Source organism: Aspergillus karnatakaensis, assembly GCF_047715665.1.
Source record: "Aspergillus karnatakaensis strain CBS 102800 unplaced genomic scaffold BJY04scaffold_62, whole genome shotgun sequence".
In the NCBI taxonomy this organism is placed as follows: Eukaryota; Fungi; Ascomycota; class Eurotiomycetes; order Eurotiales; family Aspergillaceae; genus Aspergillus; species Aspergillus karnatakaensis.
The window spans coordinates 134,298-153,069 of record NW_027395774.1 but is presented as its reverse complement, the minus strand read 5'-3'; the positions used below and the strand labels follow the sequence as shown (position 1 = coordinate 153,069).

The 18,772-nt window shown below is 51.7% G+C and overlaps 10 protein-coding genes across 10 annotated transcripts; 5 read left to right on the top strand and 5 right to left on the bottom strand.

Moving 5' to 3' along the window:
* Positions 1 to 72: 72 nt before the first annotated feature.
* BJY04DRAFT_199337 (general substrate transporter) lies at positions 73 to 1,868 on the bottom strand. The gene is made up of 2 exons (XM_073712757.1): positions 831 to 1,868; positions 73 to 773 (listed from the first exon to the last, which is right to left on the bottom strand). Exons 1-2 carry the CDS (start codon positions 1,764 to 1,766, stop codon positions 177 to 179), a joined length of 1,533 nt encoding a protein of 510 aa, XP_073566669.1. The 5' UTR covers positions 1,767 to 1,868; the 3' UTR covers positions 73 to 176.
* A 1,422-nt stretch (positions 1,869 to 3,290) lies between these two features.
* On the bottom strand, positions 3,291 to 4,079 carry BJY04DRAFT_222700 (pectate lyase; the record flags this gene model as incomplete). Its single annotated transcript, XM_073717472.1, has 2 exons — positions 3,291 to 3,688; positions 3,755 to 4,079. 2 exons carry the CDS (start codon positions 4,077 to 4,079, stop codon positions 3,291 to 3,293), a joined length of 723 nt encoding a protein of 240 aa, XP_073566668.1.
* Positions 4,080 to 6,031: 1,952 nt separating this feature from the next.
* BJY04DRAFT_210357 (uncharacterized protein) lies at positions 6,032 to 7,594 on the top strand (the record flags this gene model as incomplete). Its single annotated transcript, XM_073714240.1, has 4 exons — positions 6,032 to 6,237; positions 6,416 to 6,756; positions 6,805 to 7,311; positions 7,416 to 7,594. 4 exons carry the CDS (start codon positions 6,032 to 6,034, stop codon positions 7,592 to 7,594), a joined length of 1,233 nt encoding a protein of 410 aa, XP_073566667.1.
* A 925-nt stretch (positions 7,595 to 8,519) lies between these two features.
* BJY04DRAFT_231307 (N-acyl homoserine lactonase family protein) lies at positions 8,520 to 9,557 on the bottom strand (the record flags this gene model as incomplete). Its single annotated transcript, XM_073719497.1, has 4 exons — positions 8,520 to 8,877; positions 8,933 to 9,186; positions 9,247 to 9,394; positions 9,445 to 9,557. The coding sequence occupies 4 exons, from the start codon at positions 9,555 to 9,557 to the stop codon at positions 8,520 to 8,522; spliced, it is 873 nt and encodes a 290-aa protein (XP_073566666.1).
* A 918-nt stretch (positions 9,558 to 10,475) lies between these two features.
* Positions 10,476 to 11,072, top strand: BJY04DRAFT_231305 (EthD domain-containing protein; the record flags this gene model as incomplete). Its single annotated transcript, XM_073719496.1, has 2 exons — positions 10,476 to 10,685; positions 10,748 to 11,072. The coding sequence occupies 2 exons, from the start codon at positions 10,476 to 10,478 to the stop codon at positions 11,018 to 11,020; spliced, it is 483 nt and encodes a 160-aa protein (XP_073566665.1). The 3' UTR covers positions 11,021 to 11,072.
* Positions 11,073 to 11,171: 99 nt separating this feature from the next.
* On the top strand, positions 11,172 to 12,208 carry BJY04DRAFT_231304 (SDR family oxidoreductase; the record flags this gene model as incomplete). Its single annotated transcript, XM_073719495.1, has 4 exons — positions 11,172 to 11,494; positions 11,556 to 11,737; positions 11,790 to 11,864; positions 11,955 to 12,208. 4 exons carry the CDS (start codon positions 11,172 to 11,174, stop codon positions 12,206 to 12,208), a joined length of 834 nt encoding a protein of 277 aa, XP_073566664.1.
* On the bottom strand, positions 11,841 to 13,806 carry BJY04DRAFT_231302 (chaperonin 10-like protein). Its single transcript, XM_073719494.1, has 7 exons — positions 13,521 to 13,806; positions 13,373 to 13,474; positions 13,174 to 13,327; positions 12,940 to 13,122; positions 12,807 to 12,887; positions 12,532 to 12,754; positions 11,841 to 12,481 (listed from the first exon to the last, which is right to left on the bottom strand). The coding sequence occupies exons 1-7, from the start codon at positions 13,554 to 13,556 to the stop codon at positions 12,217 to 12,219; spliced, it is 1,044 nt and encodes a 347-aa protein (XP_073566663.1). The 5' UTR covers positions 13,557 to 13,806; the 3' UTR covers positions 11,841 to 12,216.
* BJY04DRAFT_138850 (alkene reductase) lies at positions 13,653 to 15,079 on the top strand. Its single transcript, XM_073708644.1, has one exon. The coding sequence runs from the start codon at positions 13,933 to 13,935 to the stop codon at positions 15,046 to 15,048; it is 1,116 nt and encodes a 371-aa protein (XP_073566662.1). The 5' UTR covers positions 13,653 to 13,932; the 3' UTR covers positions 15,049 to 15,079.
* Positions 15,080 to 15,111: 32 nt separating this feature from the next.
* Positions 15,112 to 16,679, bottom strand: BJY04DRAFT_222694 (uncharacterized protein; the record flags this gene model as incomplete). The annotated part of the gene is made up of 4 exons (XM_073717471.1): positions 15,112 to 15,364; positions 15,447 to 15,556; positions 15,602 to 16,248; positions 16,301 to 16,679. 4 exons carry the CDS (start codon positions 16,677 to 16,679, stop codon positions 15,112 to 15,114), a joined length of 1,389 nt encoding a protein of 462 aa, XP_073566661.1.
* Positions 16,680 to 17,027: 348 nt separating this feature from the next.
* Positions 17,028 to 18,697, top strand: BJY04DRAFT_231299 (aldehyde dehydrogenase domain-containing protein; the record flags this gene model as incomplete). Its single annotated transcript, XM_073719493.1, has 5 exons — positions 17,028 to 17,388; positions 17,440 to 17,539; positions 17,588 to 17,959; positions 18,007 to 18,280; positions 18,335 to 18,697. 5 exons carry the CDS (start codon positions 17,028 to 17,030, stop codon positions 18,695 to 18,697), a joined length of 1,470 nt encoding a protein of 489 aa, XP_073566660.1.
* Positions 18,698 to 18,772: the final 75 nt, after the last annotated feature.

Genomic DNA, 18,772 nt, shown 5'->3' with positions numbered 1-18,772 from the left:
GTTCCACTTCCAGTATCAGTGACAGAATCACTCAAGACTACACACAGTCCGCTCGGACAAGAATAATGCATAGCTGAAGAAGCTTTCATCATTGAAACCCAAATCTAAATACATCTCATCTTAATTCGTGATCTATTTCCTAAAATAAAACCCCACAAGGCCAGTCGCGAAGACAACTACGCCATCTCAATCTGCTCCTCGTTCGCCCCCTTCTTCTGCACCCCCCCCTCATCCTCCGGAATAACATACGTCGCCCACTGCCGCACAGGGACCCGATCCTGAAACAGCCGCTCAATCTCCGCATTCGTCCGCCCCGTCGTCTCCCCCACACAGAACCACGAAAATGCAACAAGCAGCAACGTCGTCCCCCCGTAGACAAACCCGATCTTCGGACCCAGGTGCGCATCGTAGTACATATACGGACTGGTGAATGTGATCAGCCAGACCGTCACGAAGAACACGCCCATCGCGCACGAGGTGATTTTGTTTCTGTTTCGGCCGACGGACATCTCTGCCGCGATGGAGTAGGAAAGGGTTCCGATGGAGAAGTTGTAGAAGATGATGTTTATGTACGCGAGCACGACGATGCCGATGCCGATGCCCCGGCTGAAGCTGTCGTCGGCCGCGCGGGTCGTGCCGAGCCCGCCCACGATGATCAGCGAGACGAAGATTCCGATAGAACAGACGACGAGGTTCGTGCGGCGGTTGATTTTGTTGCCGAATGCGACGGCGAGTGCCACGGTGATAATCTGAATTACATATATGATCGTATTCTGAGGTTCATTAGCATCGGAGGTTCGCACAGAGCTTCTTATATCAGGTATGCTTACAATCGTGAAGGGCTCAGCCACGCCAATGGACTGCGCAAAGACGACGCCGTACGTGTACCAGAACTGGATTCCATTTATCTGTTGGACGAACATGATGCCGCAACTGTAGAATAGTTTGCGGCGTTCAACAGGATCGGTGAAGAGGGAAGCCCAAGTGGCGTCTGCTGCCATTTCACGCTCGAGTTGGATTTGGTCGTCGATGGCTTGGATATCCGCGGATGGCTCGTAGTCACGCGTGCTGCGGTTGATCTTCTGGAGAGCCTTGGTAGCTTCCTCGCGTTTTCCCTTGGACATGTACCAGACAGGGCTCTCTGGTGTGAAAATCAAGCAGATGAGCATGATGCTGGGAAGAACCACCAAGAGGCACATTGGAATACGATAGGCATTCGCGCTTTTGATGTTGGTGGTACCTTGGTTAACGCAAGCGCCGACCAGTTGGGAGATAGACTGCATGAATTGAAAGCTACCCAACAGAGGGCCGCGAACTGCAGCTGGGGCGACTTCTCCGATGTAAACCAGACAGGTGGCAGTGAACTGACCAACACCAAGCCCAATAAGGACACGACCGACGTAAAAGACAGCATGAGAGCCGAATGAACAAGCTTGAACGATAGCTCCGGCAATGATACAGAGCGAAGCTGTCAGGAACACGGCCTTCCGGCCAAATCTCTCATTGATGAATGAACAGGCAATGGCACCGGTGAGCTCGCCGACGTAGATGATACTCGCAGACAAGGACAAGAATGTTGTTCCGAGCTCATACGAGCCGTCGGCGAGCTGCTCGCCGTAGTCCCGCATGAACCATTCCATTCCTTGAATGCCTGTGTAGTAGATTGTATCATAACCGTAGCAGAGGGCACCGATGGCGGCGACGAGACAGTAGCCGATGGCCCGGCGGTGCGACTTCCAGTCGACGTTGAGTGAGAGGCCTGCCATGTTGGGCAAGATGAGGCCCTGTGGGATCAAGGGGGTATGGTAAGGTAGAAGGCAGGAGAGGAAGGGAGAGCAAAAACGAGGAGTTAAGATGAAGAAAAGGCACGAGAGATTCAGAGAGAGCAAGTCTGGGGAGGGTGATTATATAGCCAGCGTCGATGCGGGAAAGGTCAGCCAGGCCTGGGGCAGAGCCAGAGCCAATGAGGGGAAAACCGCCATCGTGACCAGATCTCCACGGGGAACAGACTTTCTCAGGTAGGGTCTGGTTGAGAGTTGAGACCTGAGCGCCCCGTGTCTCCACACTGCATGCCCATGGGTCCCCTCATCCAGCCAGAGCCTGGTACTGCGCCAAGACAAAACGATTTGCGGTGTGGGTAAGCAGAGATTTCCCTGCAAAGAAAGATCAGCATGCACGTTGTGCGACACAAAGACAAAGAGAAGAATCTGGAAGCATAGCCGAGTGTACTCCGATAGAAGAGACAGGATCGGAATGATATTCGGGCTTGGAGTCAGGAAAACAGAAGGAGCCGGGCCGGGAGGAATGACTCTCAGCGTCCCGAGACCGGGCTTGGCAGTCTCACCTGCAGTGGAGCGGCGCTGCAACCCCGACCAAGCAAACTCTATCCATCCTTTCACTCTCAACTCTCCCTTTGGCACTCTTTTCTTTCTATATACGTATCACCATGCTATCGGGATCTCATCTTTAGACTTGGTCTGATGTCTAAAAGTACCTGCAAAGAAAGTTTCATGTTTCACTCGTGCAAAATCTTCGACGGAGAAGGTCCGATGCCAAGAGCCGGCGGAAAGCATGTTGAGCGGTGATCTTTGCAACACCTGCAGATTTCTCCGACGATTGACCGGCACCAGCCCTCTCTGGTTCTAGCCCTGCTGCTTTTCATGGTCCACTTGCAGGTCGCTCGTCGACTTCTCGCACTTTCTGTTTCATCTCACCCCAGCATTTCCAGTTTCCCACTCGCCATAGACTCCAGAGACGGCGGTTCTCCGTGTGTTGCCCCAGATTAGGCAAGCCTGGCCCCATGAGTCCAGGTAGAGCTGAATGATAATGATAGTGCCGCTAGCATGTCGTCATAAAATGCCTCATCTGACCTGGAAACCGCGCGGTAGCTTGCCCAACAGATTTCCCACCCCAGAGTCCAGACTAAATTGTCAGGTCTGTGGCGTCGACCGTCGGATGCTTTTCCCCCTCACGGCTTAGCCAAGAAACCAAACTTGTTTTGAGAGAGAAATATATCTCATGAAGACGTGCAGGAGTTATGCTGGAGAACGTAGATACTGGTCCGCTAGCTGCAGTTACGCTGACGTGCGTCGATGGTGTTGCATAAGACAAAAGGTCGAAGTACGAGCCTGAGGGATAGGTATTTTTGCCCTCTCAATGCAATTGCATACTCATTAGATACATTCAATCACTCCACTGGTCGACTCTTCCCCTAATCTAGTCCTACCCTAGTGGCCATCGCGCAAACCACCCAGTTTTTGCTTAGCAAACCATCAACCATGGCCAATCCTTCAGCAGGAAGAAAAGCTCGACTGTCCTTTGCAGTTCGCAGTCGTGCTAACCTTCTCAGATTTGCCATCCCCCTTCTTCACGCCTTTATACTCCTGGCAGACCTTCTTCACACTAGATCCACAAGACCCCGAGACATTCGCAGTATCTCCGTAGTTCGAGTTGATGCCGATCAGCTCAGACACTCCCTTGGCTTTGACGTTCTGCACGACGACATTGCGCGGGCCGCCATTGTTGGTGCAATCGCCGCAGGCCCGATACAGCTTGCCTGCGTTGACAACAGTGAAGTCCTTGATAGTCACAGTGCCCCGGCCATTGTGCTGGACGACCTTGTCTTTGGCTTCCTGGGCACCACCGCCTTCGATGAGGACGTTGCCCGTGCCTAGGGCAGATATGGCATCTATCGAGACACAAGTTAGAAAGTCATCACGCAGAGGAATATACCCATTTCAAAGAGAAAGCTTACCCTCACACACGTCTCTAAACCACACATTTCGTAGCGTACAAGCTGCTTCGCAGTGAATACCCTCAAGTTGGTTTTTTCCAATGATCACATTGCTTAGAGTCGCGCCATTCTTCAGGATGAACACCGCGCTTGAACTATCGGTGTCTTCGTCTGTGTCACACTCTCGACCACGGTCGTATTCTCTGTTTCCGAGATCTACGGATCCTGAAATGACACTGGGAGAAGAAAGAGAGATGATGGAGCCAACGCGTGTGGGGATGTTGAGGGTCTGGGCAATGGCAGCACTGGACAGCGCCAGGAGGGCGATCAGGTTCTGGAAATGCATATTGGGGAGGTAAAGAGGCTTCGAGAATTTATATCGATGCACCGATTATGAGGTCTTGATGAGCTTGTCTCGAACAGAATTCCCATCTTCCCACAGAAACCCAGCAGCTCTTATACTTCTTCAGCACCGTGCCAAACTATAGAAACTACCATTCGAAAAACAACACACGGAGAAATTCTTACCGTCATTTGACATCTAATTCTCCGGTTGCCGTCTTGCCCTCAGCCACTGCGAGGTGTTTGGCGGAAGAAGGAGAACATGTCCGCCACAGGTCTGGCCCGGCCCGGACTCCGTGACCATCTGGCAGACCCTGGCGACGGCAACCACCAAATCACAAATTCAAGTCTTACGCCGAGCATCCGCCAAGTCCCAAGAGTTACCGTGTCTGCTCTGCAGAAATTTCCCCAGGTTTCGTCGCTTTAGTTTCCTCACTGCGCATTGCGGACGGGGATCCTTCCGAACCCTGCATATTTAGCTGGGACAAACCAAGACCATGAGCTATTCCATGCATCATCGTATCATCCATCCAATTTGCTATCCTATCTTCCTTATCGAATAATGGCATCCAGACTAGACACGAATGACATGCTGTATGGAGATGACGCTACTAGGAGAGCACAGCTTTAGCCTCCACTCACCTATGAACAACCGATCATGCGCCTGTGACTGCATGCCGCAAGGGTCTGCCAGCACGATTGCCAAGACGCTTCAGGGTGTGATTTGCATCTGATTGCGGGGTTAGGGTCTGGATTTTCAGGGGTCCAGATTAGAAGCTATTGCGTGATTCCCACCAATTATACAGCCCGAAGGAGTTTACAGCAAATCTGCTCACCCTATCCCTGCTTAGTGTTCCCTTTTCAGGTGAAATGGAGTTGAGTCTGTTGTCAGAACGTCTGACCGAGCCATCTAGGTTTGTAGAGCCAGTTATCAGAACCCTCATTGTTGTAGGAATCACTGCTGGCGCCATGGCTGTAAGTTAGATTGGATGAAATGTCTGTTCTCTCCAATCACAAACGCCTACAACGGCTTTGGCTGCGAGCAGCCTAAACACAGGCCATCCTGCATACGCGGGGAAATCGTCAGTCCTTGATCGTCCGTTGCGATGTAAAGGCCCCACTACAGCACCTGCCTAGGGCATTCCTATACTGGCAAATTTAAATTCGGCTTAGTGGATTTCTTGTTATATTCCCGCCGCGCAATTGAAGGGAGGCTGGACGTAGGCCAAGTTTCGGACCACCCCCTGGTCCCTCTGGAGCATTTTCATTGCCTCTGTGAGCGTAGAACGCGGCGTGCGTGGGGAATGAGAAGCACTATTCGAACCTGAAGAAAAGGATTTGGTAGCATTTTTGACTCGACATGATAACGTGACACCTCGAGGCAAAGTCGAGGAAGTACTTTAGGAGGGCGAACTGCGTAAAAGACGATCAAGCCGGGGTCCCTGAAGCAATATGAAAGAACCACAGTGTACTATGGATGTGCTGCTACCCACCCGGGATAGCGGAACCACACCAGGTCATTGTTCCCCATGAGCCGCTTCCGGCCACTCCTATATTTCATCTGGGTATTCTGTTTGGTGAACTGCATTGACGTTACACCGGATATCATTTCCGATTGATAAAGAAATGGAAACGTCATGGACTGTCGAAACGGATTCTGGCACAATGTCCATGCAGGACATCTACCCGTGATATTAGTAGGCCTGTCAGCTATATCACATCTCATGTTCAGATATCCCAAGTCTCTGGCAGGAGCGGACTGTTTGAAAGACACGCCTTCTGACTACTAGCCGGTAGCGTTCCGGAAGCAAGTCTTTATTGCTCTTCTTCATGGCTACTTTCCAGAAATCCCTTATTTGGTCTATATTTCTCTTTCTCCGAATACACGTCTCATGAGCATTAGTACTACCTGCCATAGTCAGATCCAGTAATACTGGATGCATTATAGATATGGAAATGGCAGCTAAACTCTGCGCCGTCCGTGCGACTGCGAGCCACGCGGATGATTCAAGAATAGAGACGATGATTTCCGAGCTTATTGGGCGAGCAGGCCATTACGAGCAATACAACCGTGGACCGTTATCATATTTCGCTGAAGAAATAAAGAGGATTGCCCTTAGAATATGGACGGAAAGAGGAGACTGGCAAGGGATTCAGCTAAAGTTCGCACGGCAATGTTATCAGGGAGCAATTACTTACGGGGGTTCTCTTGCATTGCGATCGATATTTTGACCACCTTCAACATGGCACTCCTGTCAAGCAACTCGGAAGATACGAGCGATTGAAAGATATTAACAAGCTGAAGGACTCTTCTGTGACAATGCCCCCTCAGCGTGCCAGTGGCGACGAGCAGAAGGCAAAAGTGAAACAACGTTGGGTCATCTTTTGGAGCACGGTTTTGCAGAACTGCCCAGGACCTATCCTGTTTGAACCTTCCACTTGTCCACTCGTCAGCCCATTTGATTTCCACTTAGACAGAGTGCCACGCTATCTATTTCTGACCTTTGACCAGAGAAGCTCTGGGCAAAGCAATGAGGAGGTAGTAGCCTCGCCAGCAAGTACGGCCAAGACAATCAACAGCAAACTCGACATTTTCAGTCTAGATAAAGACATCGCAACGGCCATGTTGGAACGGCACTTAAACCCATGGGAAATTAAAGACTACGAGAGACGCCCACCTGGTAACCTTATGTCCTATATGTCCTAGACTTCATCTCTGCTCTATGCAGTTCAGTACGCACTGTATAGACGTCATCGCTACGGCTGCACCTCGCATGAAATCAAAATCTGTGTCATCGATACGAGACTGTCCCCTCTGGGCCAGTTTGTCCCTGCTCGGCGGCTTCTGCAGGCGTACTACACCCTAGTAAAACGGGTCGACATGCGGCACCACTTTGGCACTCGCCTTCTGCTCTACATTTATCAAAATGGAGAGTACCTGTCGCAGGGGTCAATCAATCATAAAGGGAGATCTTGCGTGGTATCCCTAGCAGTATTAGAAACGTCCGGCCTTTACTCACTATACCCGGAATTTGCGGTCCCCGAACGCCAGGCGAAATGGGCTATTACAACAGCACACCTTCGCAAGATGTGGACGGAGCAGCATATATCATCATACAGAGAGATAGAGATGGCCCTTTCTTTGGCACAAACCTGCTTTGTGGGGTTCAGTGTCTTGGATATAGCAATCATCTTACTCTCTTTCAAACGGCGCAAGCTTAAGCGCGTTCGAATAGGTAAGAACCTCTTTAGGCTGTTACATTAATATGCAGTTCCTAATGTTCAACTATCAGCTAGGAACCAGAACCATCTTGAAATGACTGAAGGAGATGTACCTGAGAGGGACGCAAGCCACAGGAGGTTCGGCAATACCTCGCTGCCATGCATGTACTCGATTCCATCCCGCCAGTGTTGAATAGGTCAACGGAAGATGTATACCCAGGGATACTGATCGTTAAGCTTGATACGGGGAAGGAGGTGATTCAGGACCTTCTCAATTGTTTTTCAGTTCTACCGTAGTGCAGAAAGTCTGCGGTAATATTTCAGAAGCCCATGGTCTAGACCTATATCCAGCATGAGCATCTGCTCGGATAAACTGCGTGCTCTATAAGCTAGTGTAGCCTATTCCTAATCTGATTCCTCTCACGACAGAAGCATGTCCGTCTCGTGTATTAGAAAGTTGTTTGGTGATTCCTTTTCTTCAGCCCTCGGGTTAACGTTCAAAAAAAAGGACTGGTCGCATGGCTGCAACAAGAAATTATCACATGGCTTTGATTTATTTAACTAAAGCTGTCATGGTAACATGGAAGAATATTTGCTTGAATCATCACACTGCGGTGTCTTCCCCGATTTTAAACCACTATCAATGGTGAGATAATTCAGAATCCACTACCACCGTCTTCCTACACCAGTGGTCCGTTAGTAAAGCGACGCGGTACTTTCATATTGCCTAGAGACTGGGTCAAGTCCCGAATATGTCGGACATTCCTATTCAGGCCTCCAATACACTGCAAAGTTCAAGGTTCATCGACGACAAAATGATCAAAATCATCACCCTCATCATGAAAATCAGTGCACAAGACTAAACCCTCGGCCCACATGATCGGCATGTTGGCTGCTGTATGTATGCAGTGGCTGGTGTAGTCTCATTCACTCCTGCATATAGTGAAGGAGGCTAGGTATGTCACGGGTTGTTTATTCGCTACTCGTGTATTTGTTGCGCTGGGGTTTGCTTGGTTGTTTCTCCAGGCGACAAGGGGGGTCAAGGGAGGGAAGGCGTGCTGGTGCTGTGGAGAATAGTCGTGTTGTTGGCAAGTTTACGCATCCCGAGGAGGTGTAGTGGTGGTAGATGAGGCAGGGTAACGTGCTATCGTCCGTAGTTTCATTCATAAGGAGACGCCATGGGTCAGTGATATAGATCAATATACTCTGTTTATCCGCCCAGCTACTCATAATACTTCTTCGCAGAGATAATACCCTCAGCAGTCTCATAGTCATGCCCGAAAATCAGCGTCGCGGAAAACAGCCGTTGCAGGCGCCGTATTAACTTGCTGCTATCCACCCATTTCCGGTAATCGCGGAGCAGCCAGCCATGCATCTGGTCTTGCTCGTAGTTCTCTCGGATATGGTATTGGTCTGTCGTCCAGATAAAGGTCCCGTCTTGCCGCAGATTGACTTGCATGATACATAGTCCTGGCGTATGCCCGGGGCAATGGTATAGTGTAATCCCCGTGCAGAGGTCGAGCTGTGCGTCGTTGAATGTCTGCCAGTTGAGAGAGCGGTCAAGCTTTAGGTAGTCACCTCTTAATGGAAAATGATTCAGTCTCAGTCACGGAGCAGGGAGAAGGGGGTACTCACAAATACAAGCCACCATCGGAATCAGTTGCGGCTGCCCAGCAGGCGTGTTTCAGCTCCTCTTCGTGGACATACATCGGAACACCAGAGTGGCGAAAATGCTCTAGACCGCCGGCGTGATCTAAATGTAGATGACCCATGATTACGGCTTTGACGTCCTTTATATCGTAGCCTGCCGCTTTGATTGCTTCTGGTAAACGATGCTGGCTCTCGTACCGTGTTCGGGGAAAGAGATCTACTGCGTCTGGCCCCCATTGCTATCGGCTTCTCGATCAGCCCATGAAGACGCGGTTGAGTTCTATGATTCACGGACTCACCCTATCGACGTCCTCTGCACTGCCAGTCTCGAATAGAATTAAACCCATTTCGGGATGCTCGATCAAACCGGCAATGAGCATCAAGTCTCGTCGCTTGTGCACGGGATTCGGATTGCTAACGGAGCTGCCGTTTGCTCCGACGAGGAGCCTACCGAGACTTGTCAGAACATGCTATAGTAAGAGGCCGCAGGGACAAACCATGCATCATCGACATTCAGGGTTCCTAGATTCAGTAGGTGCATCTTTGTGCCCGGCGGGCATGTGTACGTTGGAAGACATGCTTGAGCGAGTTGTTGCATTGGGGCGGCCATTGTAAATACTGGTACTGTGGATGCTTTCTCTGCATACATCATGCATAGGTGGTAAATAGTACTGAGGTCACCGAGGGTTAAACAGCTCGGCTTTGTCCAGAGTCAGAGCCGAGAACGAATGCATGACTGCTGGCCCATGACTCAGAAGTAGATGGATATTGGGGGTGTATCCACCCCGGACGAAGGGTCCATGCACTACCCCGCGTTTAAGGCCAGTCTCCGCTAAACTTGACCTAGATTCTCGACCTAACAGGGAGACAGCATGCGGGGGAGCGCATTATTTGTCGGATCCATGCCTGCCTCGGTTGCCCAAGGCGGAAGAGCAGGTAGGTTAGGTAGTAGGACACAGTGCGAGACCGGTCGACAGCATGACTAGGGACCAACTATTAACAAATGCAAATTTCTTTCACCTTCGGGCAAAAGGCTCCGGTACATGTCATTCTACGTCGTTCCTCGAACTGTTCTGGTCAAGAATGGTGTTCGATAACCGCTCTAGTTGAACCCATTGTCTGCAGCTATAAAGTGAGTACGACCTCGGATTGGGGTTCTCAGATATATCGGTGGGTTTTATGTTCTATCCTATTATCCCTAAAGACCGCAGAGCGTGAGGCTTTAACGTTGGTCGACTAGCCCGTTAGCTGACGCTCAGATATCTCTCGAGCGAACAGAATCAATTGATGTTGAGCATCAGGGAGTGTGAATATAGTAGGAGAGGCTAGAAAGAATGTCCTATGGACACATTTAGCCCTAACAGCCCACACGACTTTAAAGTGACACCTATGAGTAATGCAAGACCCGTCATGCCAGATCTGATATCATCAAAATCTACCATACACACTATCCATTGCCTCTATATAGTGCTAGCATGACAGCCTCGTTAATCACCAGACCGTCCAGCAGCAACACATCGTATACACCATGTCCATCATAGTCAACCACACCTTCAAGCACCCCGAACTCAGCTACGACGCCACCCCCAACTTCCAACCCGCAATCAAGGTCTCCGTCTTCTTCAAGAAACAAGCCCACATCAGCCCGGAGACCTTCTTCCGCCACTGGCAGACCGTCCACGCCGATCTCGCCGTCGCAACCCAAGCCTTCCAGAACCATATCCTCCGCTACGTCCAGGTTTGTCACAGCTACCAACACCAACATACATCTCATGAGAGCTCTTACTGACACCACTGCAGCACCACCAAACTCCCGAAATGAAAGAGCGCGCGGAAAGTCTCGGTGAGAACCATCTAGACTACGACGCCTGCGCGCAGCTCTGGGTGCGCACGTGGGATGACTGGTTGGCGTTCTATAATAGCGAAGAGTACGCCGCGGCGTTAAGTGACGACTGCCATGTCTTCATGCAGCTGCCCATGACGTACATGGTAGGTCAAGAGAATCTGGTTGTTGGTGATGCTTCGCGGGTGATCGGGGGGAAGGATGGGTTGAGTACGCTGTCCAGTAAATAGACGTCGGAACGCATAGATATTGTAGGTTAGCTAGCTAGCCGAGGTCCACCCATGAGTCAGGTTATTGAAGTCATATAACTAAGGTGGATTTGCCTCTCCGTACTACTACCGAACTCAACATAGCTGCAGAATCTGCACTCCTACAACCAGCATGGATCATAATCAAAAGAAACTCTCAGGACCTACCAACCAGTCGCTCGTCTGGTTCATCACCGGCTGCAGCTCTGGCTTCGGGAATCTCTTCGTCCCTGCGATCCTCGCTCGTGGGGATAAGGTCATTGCCACAGCGCGGAATGCGAGCTCTCTCGATGAGTTCAAAGATTCAGACAACGTCCGTATCCTGCAGCTTGACGTCACTGCATCGCCGGACGAGCTAGCTGCAAAAGCGGCTGATGCAGTGGACCTCTTCGGACGGGTTGACGTGCTGGTGAACAATGCGGGGTATGTTCTATCCGGGGTTTGGGAAGAAGTCAGGTATACTACAGTGTTTTTCGTTGAGTTTCTGATTGATGTTATCGCTGATATATCAGTCTAGCCATGATCAAGTCCTCGACCAAATGCAAACGAACCTGTTCGGTCAGATGAATGTCGCCCGGGCTTTCTTACCGCATATGCGGAAACGCCGGGCCGGGACCATGGTGTTCATGGGCAGTATCGCCGGATGGCTGGGAGTGGCGGCTGGAGGGCCCTACAGTGCGTCGAAGTTCGCTTTAGAGGGTACTGTACCTCAATTCTCTTGAAGGAGTAATGATGACTGACACGACGACAGGCGCGGTGGAGAGCCTAGAGAAGGAGGTCTCTCCGTTGGGAATCAGGGTCCATCTTATGGTTCTGGGGCAGTTTCGTACGAACATTCTTGCCGACGGCCGCAGGAGGATATCACGGACAGATCCCCCAATCGGAGATTACAACGTTGCAGTCGATGTCCTGTGAGAGCGACAAGCAGAAACGAGCGGGAAACAGCCTGGGGATCCAGAGAAAGCTGTACAGCGGATCCTGGACGTGGTTCGGCGCGAGGGCTCAGTTGCACCTGAGGAAGAGCTTCCGCTGCGTATCGTGCTAGGATCAGACGCTGTTCAGGTGATTCGCACCAAGTGTTTGGAGACACTAAAGCTTCTGGAAGACTATGGACAGCTCGCGTGTAGTACGGACTTTCCTGGTGCGAGATCTGTTCAGGACTATAAGTAACATATCTACTACTGCTTGAATACAATCCCCAAACGACCAGCTGTCTTGCCACTCTCCATCAACTCAATAATTGTGTGAATGTCATCGAGGCTATCAAAGGTGGTCAAGTGAGGCTTTATCCCGTGTCGGTGGCTGAATTCGATCGGCTCTTTCATGCGCTGGGGAGTACCGCTGCTGACGCCTTCGATGCGGTATTTGCCTAGCAGGATGTCAAGCGCGTTGACAGAAAGGTTCGATTTGGGAATCCCAACCACCATCAGCAAGCCGTTAACCCTGTTAAGTTGTTTAGTTTGTGTACTTGGAAGGATAATGGAATGACTTACCGCAGTACATCTGGAGCACTGGCGTAGGCAGCATTAGACGCACTGAAGACTGCTGCCGCATGCGCTCCACCACCGGTCAGTTCCTTGATCCTTTCCGCATAGCTGCCGTCAGAACCGGAGTTGTACGTTGCGTCGGCGCCGAGTTCCACAGCGGACTGTAGCTGGGCGTCTGAGATGTCAATTCCAATAACCTTCAGGCCCATTGCTTTGGCGTATTGAATGGCTGTCCCGATATCAGCGAGGTAAATCGGAAGTTGAGGAGATAAAAGTATTACCCAAGTGCCCCAGTCCACCGCAACCGATAACAGCCAGCCATTGGCCTTGGGCCAGATTACATTGCTTGACAGCATGGTAGGCTGAGCATATCATATCAGCCAGGAAAGCAAGCATGGAGTATTGGTTGGTTACCTGTGATTCCGGCGCAGAACAGCGGTGCGGTCCCCACCATGTCTATATCATCCGGTAGAACCATGGCATTCCTGGCATCCGAGAGTGAGTACTCGGCAAAGTGGCCATCGGTGCTAAACCCATGCATGCGGCCGGTGCCCTGTTCGCAGAAGAGATTGTGCACAAGACAGCCCTCGCATTCATCTGGAGTGTAGACGGTCAACTCTACTCTCGCAATTTCTCCGGATCACGCACAGCATGCATAGCTACAGCCAAGGCAGCCGACTTTGTCTCCGACCTTGAACCCGCTCACTTTACTCCCGATTGAGACTACTATGCCCGTGTTCTCGTGCCCGATGGTCACTTTCTCCATGGGTGGTTTCTCCGCCGTGTGGCCCCAGAAGAGCATCTGACGAGGTCAGCTTTGGCCTACTAGTGAGTATGGACGACTTACCAGATCGGAGTGGCATAGCGACGCGCAGACGTTCTTGATTAGGATCTCGTTGTCTTTGGGTTCTGGAATGGGAACCTCGTTGACTTCCACTTTGTTGGTCGTCTAGATGCATCAGCGGTGGAACTTGGCTTGTTGCCGCGGATCATACTGTGTTGTACTGGGCGGCGCGCATGGTATTTGCCATATTGTTGATGATGGTAGTGTTCCTGAGAGTGTTCTCTGTCGTGGCAGGTATACTTATGCTATTAACTCAATACCCGTGCAGGCATTCAGGCTTCTGCCTGAGTCAAGATCGTTCAGTGGCATGACTCATGACTAAAGTGTCATGGCACAAACGTCACTGATAAGGCGATGAACTTCCTTGCAAAATGTCGCCGAAACCCACAAAATGGCTGAATTTCTTACCGAGGGATCCATTAAATGATTCTGTTGCTTGGTAATGGATTCTGCTATGGAGGCTTTGAAAAGGAGCGTTCGTGCTTCTACTTAACCGTCCAGAGAAACCTGACCATATCTTTTGTCTGCTACCGAGTATTCAGCACCAGGATAACAACGTCACTATGGCCTTCCCTCACCTCACATCGCCCGTTAAAGTCGGACCCCTCGAGCTTCAGCATCGCGTGGTCATGGCCCCCCTAACCCGGAACCGCGCCGACGACAACCACGTGCACCTGGATATCGCACGCGAGTATTACGCCCAGCGGGCCAGTGTCCCCGGAACCCTCCTCATCAGCGAAGGCACCTTCATCTCAGCCCGCGCCGGCGGCACAAACAATGTCCCAGGTATCTGGAGCCAAGCGCAGATTGAGCAGTGGAAGAAAGTCACCGACGCGGTGCATGCCCGGGGTAGCTACATCTTCTGCCAGTTGTGGGCGCTCGGCCGTGCGGCAAACGCTGAAGTATTGGCAAAGAACGGGTACGAGGTTACCTCTAGTGGAGATATTTCTATCTCCGAGACCAGTGCGTGCCCGAGACCGCTGTCGGAAGAGGAGATTGGCAGCTGGATTGAGGATTACGCGACGGCAGCAAAGAACGCGATTTCTGCAGGGTTTGACGGGGTGGAGATTCATGGGGCGAACGGCTATCTTTGCGACCAGTTTCTGCAGGATACGTGCAATAACCGGACTGACCGCTGGGGAGGCAGCGTGGAGAATCGATCGCGGTTTGGGATTGAGGTTGCTAAGGCTGTGTCTGCTGCTGTCGGCGCTGACCGGACAGGGTATCGCATTAGTCCCTGGAGTACTTTCCAGGGGATGCGGATGGAGAATCTACAGCCGCAGTTCACCCATCTCGTTAAGAACCTCAGCTCGCTCAACCTGGCATACCTGCACATTGTCGAGCCACGCATTTCCGGCTCCACCACCGTCGAGGCCGCCCACGAAGACCACGACTTCCTCCTCAATGCCTATGGGAAGGATGGCGTGGTAATTCTGGCTGGCGGATTCACAGCAGAGTCTGCGGACCGGACCATCAAAGATAGCCAGCCGCACAATATCGCCATTGCGTTTGGACGGAACTTTGTCGCCAACCCCGACCTCCCTTTGCGCTTGGCCAAGGGAATCGCCCTGAATGCGTACGATCGTGCCACCTTCTATACGCCCAAGTCACCTGTTGGGTATATAGATTATCCGTTCAGTGAAGAGTTCCGGAGTGGGAAGACCACAGTGAAGGGTTGATCTTCGCGGCATTAATCTAGTTCAGAGGTTTTAGTAATACACGCCACGTTGCATACTCAATTATTAGTCTTTTCCGTAGATCGCCGACGTAAACTCGGGGAGATAATCTTTGAAGGCCGATCGAACGGTCCAGTTGTCGAGCTTGCGGACGTGTTTCTCAAAAATGGGGTTGAACTCCATTCGGTCCATGTGGGTGGTGATACAGTCTGGCTCGCCATATGGCCAATTGACCGTCACATTTTGCGAATACAGCTCGGAGAAGACGGGGAAAGGGTATTTCTCTGGACTTTCGATCAACAGATCACGTACTCGTGGCCTTAATATGGTTAGTGACATCTGTAATGGGACATCTGTAATGGGACATCTGTAATGGGACATCTGTAGCTGGGGAACCATACCAAGGGATATTGTCAATCCAGGCCGGATGTGGCACGGTGATCTGAGTTGCCGTGGGCCTCAACCAGCGAGGCATTTCTTCGTAACTCGCCGGGCTGGGGGAAATGAGCCACTAGTGACAGTTAGCTAGGCACTCATACAAACCAACGGAGCGTACCCTCATAGTGCGATACATGATGAACATGAATCCCAGTCTTTCCGGAATGGCGACGTGCGGAAAGGTACTGAGAATCTCCGTGAGCACTCGACTTGTTGCGTGGTCACCAGGAATGGTAGAGCCTGGGTGGAGGATCGCCTGCAGCGACGGCTGCGGAGAGCCAAGGATGGTGTCGGCATCGCCTCCCTTGGCGACGATTGCTCGTCGCGAGCTGATAAAGTCGAGCAGTATCTGATCGAGCGGACATGTCCCTGCGGTATGCTTTGGCAGAACTGAAGATATACCGGTTGCAAACGAGGGTTGATAGACCGGGGGTGATACTGTGGTATTCCAGGTTTGCAGCACACTGTGTGGTGAGATGCCACTCTGCCGGTCACTCGATCGGGCTAGTGACATTGCTGACTCGAGTGGAGGTAGGTCTAGTGAATCGAGCGCAAGATTGTTACCATGGTATGAGGCGGTCATGTTCTCCCCTCCAAGGCCGCGGGTTGTCTCATGATGGTGCGTGTCTCCAACCCAGGCTGGTTGAGTACGTCCTGGCTGCAAGGCAAAAAGACCAATCGCATCGGTCGGTGATTGATTGCTTTCATTTGGCAGGACTGCTGGTTCTTCCGGCTGGTCGTAAACCGGTTCTTGCTGCGCGTCGCCTTTTAGGTCAGGATTAGCACCCAGTCGGCTGAGATAATATTATGACCATACCAATCTGCCTCTCCTCATCCTCATCCGGAATAACTGCCTCTGGTGTCCCATTCTCCGTGACGGATGCCCCGGTCTGAGCGAACTGGGCGATGCTGTCAAGGTAGGATTTGAGTTTCCGGTTCTCTTCGCGCAGCTGTTGAACTTCTTCCATTAGCTCTCGCTCACGCACCGAGCAGTCCGCTCTAGCGCGAGTAAGGTCGTCCTCAAGGTCCTGCATGCGAGACTTGACCCGTTGGCGGAGAGCACGCTGAGCGCGGCGATCCAGGTCCCGCTTGTGCTGGACCTGCTGGGCGGTCAAGGAGGATACTTTTCGCTCGCGACGATTCCGGACTCGAGTGTTCTTTCTTGTACTGCGGTCATTGTGTTCGGTGTCACTCATGGTCGGGATGTCGGTGAAGGCAGACAGGGAGAAGGAAGAGATCGCGTCCTGAAAGTTCGGAGCAGGAGGTCTTGGCAAACATGATGTAATGAGTAATCCCTGGATCCCCGCATCAACCCCGACTTCTACCTTGTAGTGAGTTAGAGCCAGTCCCCTCTGTCTCGAAGATACGCCCTATTGAGCCATGACTCATGGCTTTGTACTGTAGCCGCTATCGGTGACTCGGCCTTATCCAAGCATGGTGACTTCACCGGGGGCCATCGTGCTAGTACATGCGGATATATATATAGACAACTATGCAGACTACAGCAGAAGCAGACTACATTTCGTATACTCTAGAACTTTAAAATGACTACTTTGGATTCTCACCTTACTCAGTTGTTCATAAACAACGAATATGTCAACTGCCGGAACGATACCAAGATATCAGTCTACAATCCAGCCACCGGTGACATCGTAAGCGACCAGATCCCCGTGGCTGGCCCAGAAGATGTCGACATTGCCGTTCGAGCTGCGAATGAGGCTTTCGCCCCGACCTCCCCTTGGCGCCTTATGACCTTCCCCGAGCGGCAGAAGATCCTGCTGCGCTTTGCCGACCTCCTCGAGGCGAACCAGGAGTACCTTGCCTCCCTGACGCGCCTCACGCTCGGAGCTCCTTATCTCCCGTTTGGCAAGTCGGAGATTGGGACTGCCATTGGCTGTTTTCGCTGTAAGTCCTTTGGTTTGTACGATCTGCTGAAAGCATACTAAGAAACCACAGATTATGCGGGTTGGATCGACAAGTTTGCCGGTCAATCGTTCCCTGCGGATGATGGATTCTACAAGATCGTCCGCTATGAGCCTCTCGGGGTCGTTGCTGGGTGAGTGTGCTGCTTGAAAGATCAGATATCAATTGCTGACGCCTGCAGAATCATTCCTTGGAACGGCCCGTTGGCGTCAGTCGGACTCAAAGCCGCCCCAGCGCTAGCCGCCGGAAATGTCTTCATCTTGAAACCGAGTGAGAAGACGCCATTGATGGCAGCGGCGTTGGGAAAGCTGGTTATCGAGGCAGGCTTCCCGCCGGGCGTATTCCAGGTGTTACTCGGAGACGGCAGCACTGGAGCTCTCCTCGCTAGTCATATGGAGGTAGCGAAAGTGAGCTTCACGGGAAGCGTGGCTACGGGCAAGGCAGTGCAGGTTCTCGCCGCGAAGTCTAATCTAAAGCGGTGCACCCTGGAGCTGGGAGGGAAGAGCCCGGCTGTAGTGTTTGATGATGCAGACCTGGCCAATGCGGTGAAATGGTGGTCCTCTCGTCACCTATTATATACACTCTACTGACACTTGTTAGGTGTGTGAACGGCTTGACCAACAACTCAGGCCAGATCTGCTTTGCAGCTTCGCGGGTATACGTCCAGAAAGGGATCTATGACAAGTTCCTCACCGCGTATCAAGAGGCCTTTGCTGCGAAGCGAGCGACAATTGGCGATCCGAACGATCCTGCGTCTGAACTGGGACCTGTCGTAGATAAAGCCCAGTACGATCGGATTTTGGGAATTATTCAGCAAGCCAGACAGGAAGAACAAGGCACGCTGCTAGTGGGAGGAAAACCGCTATCTGAGAAGGTGAGTGGCATGCGGCAATCTCCTAGTTGTTGCAGACGGTATCTGACCCTGCAGGGCTACTATATCGAACCTGCCATTTTCACCGACACCAAGCCCGACGCATCAATCTACAAAGACGAAATTTTCGGGCCTGTTGTAGTGATTAACAAATTCAAAACCGAGGAGGAAGTGCTTGCGCGTTCGAACGCGAGCAAGTATGGATTGATGGCTGGAGTCTTCACGCAGGACATCAACCGCGCTCTACGGATGAGCTCGGGATTCGACTCTGGGGTTGTTGGAGTCAACTGTATCAGCACGATTCACTTTTCGTGCCCATTCGGAGGCACCAAAGAGAGCGGACTGGGGCGGGAGATGGGAGTCAACGCACTGATGGCGTATGTGGAGGCAAAGACGGTGCTGATTAACTTGACTTTCTGAAACATGACGGTCTGCCCTTGAGTCATGGCCAAAGTCAACCCCCACACTGTCCAAGTTCGGTCCTCGGGGCATAAC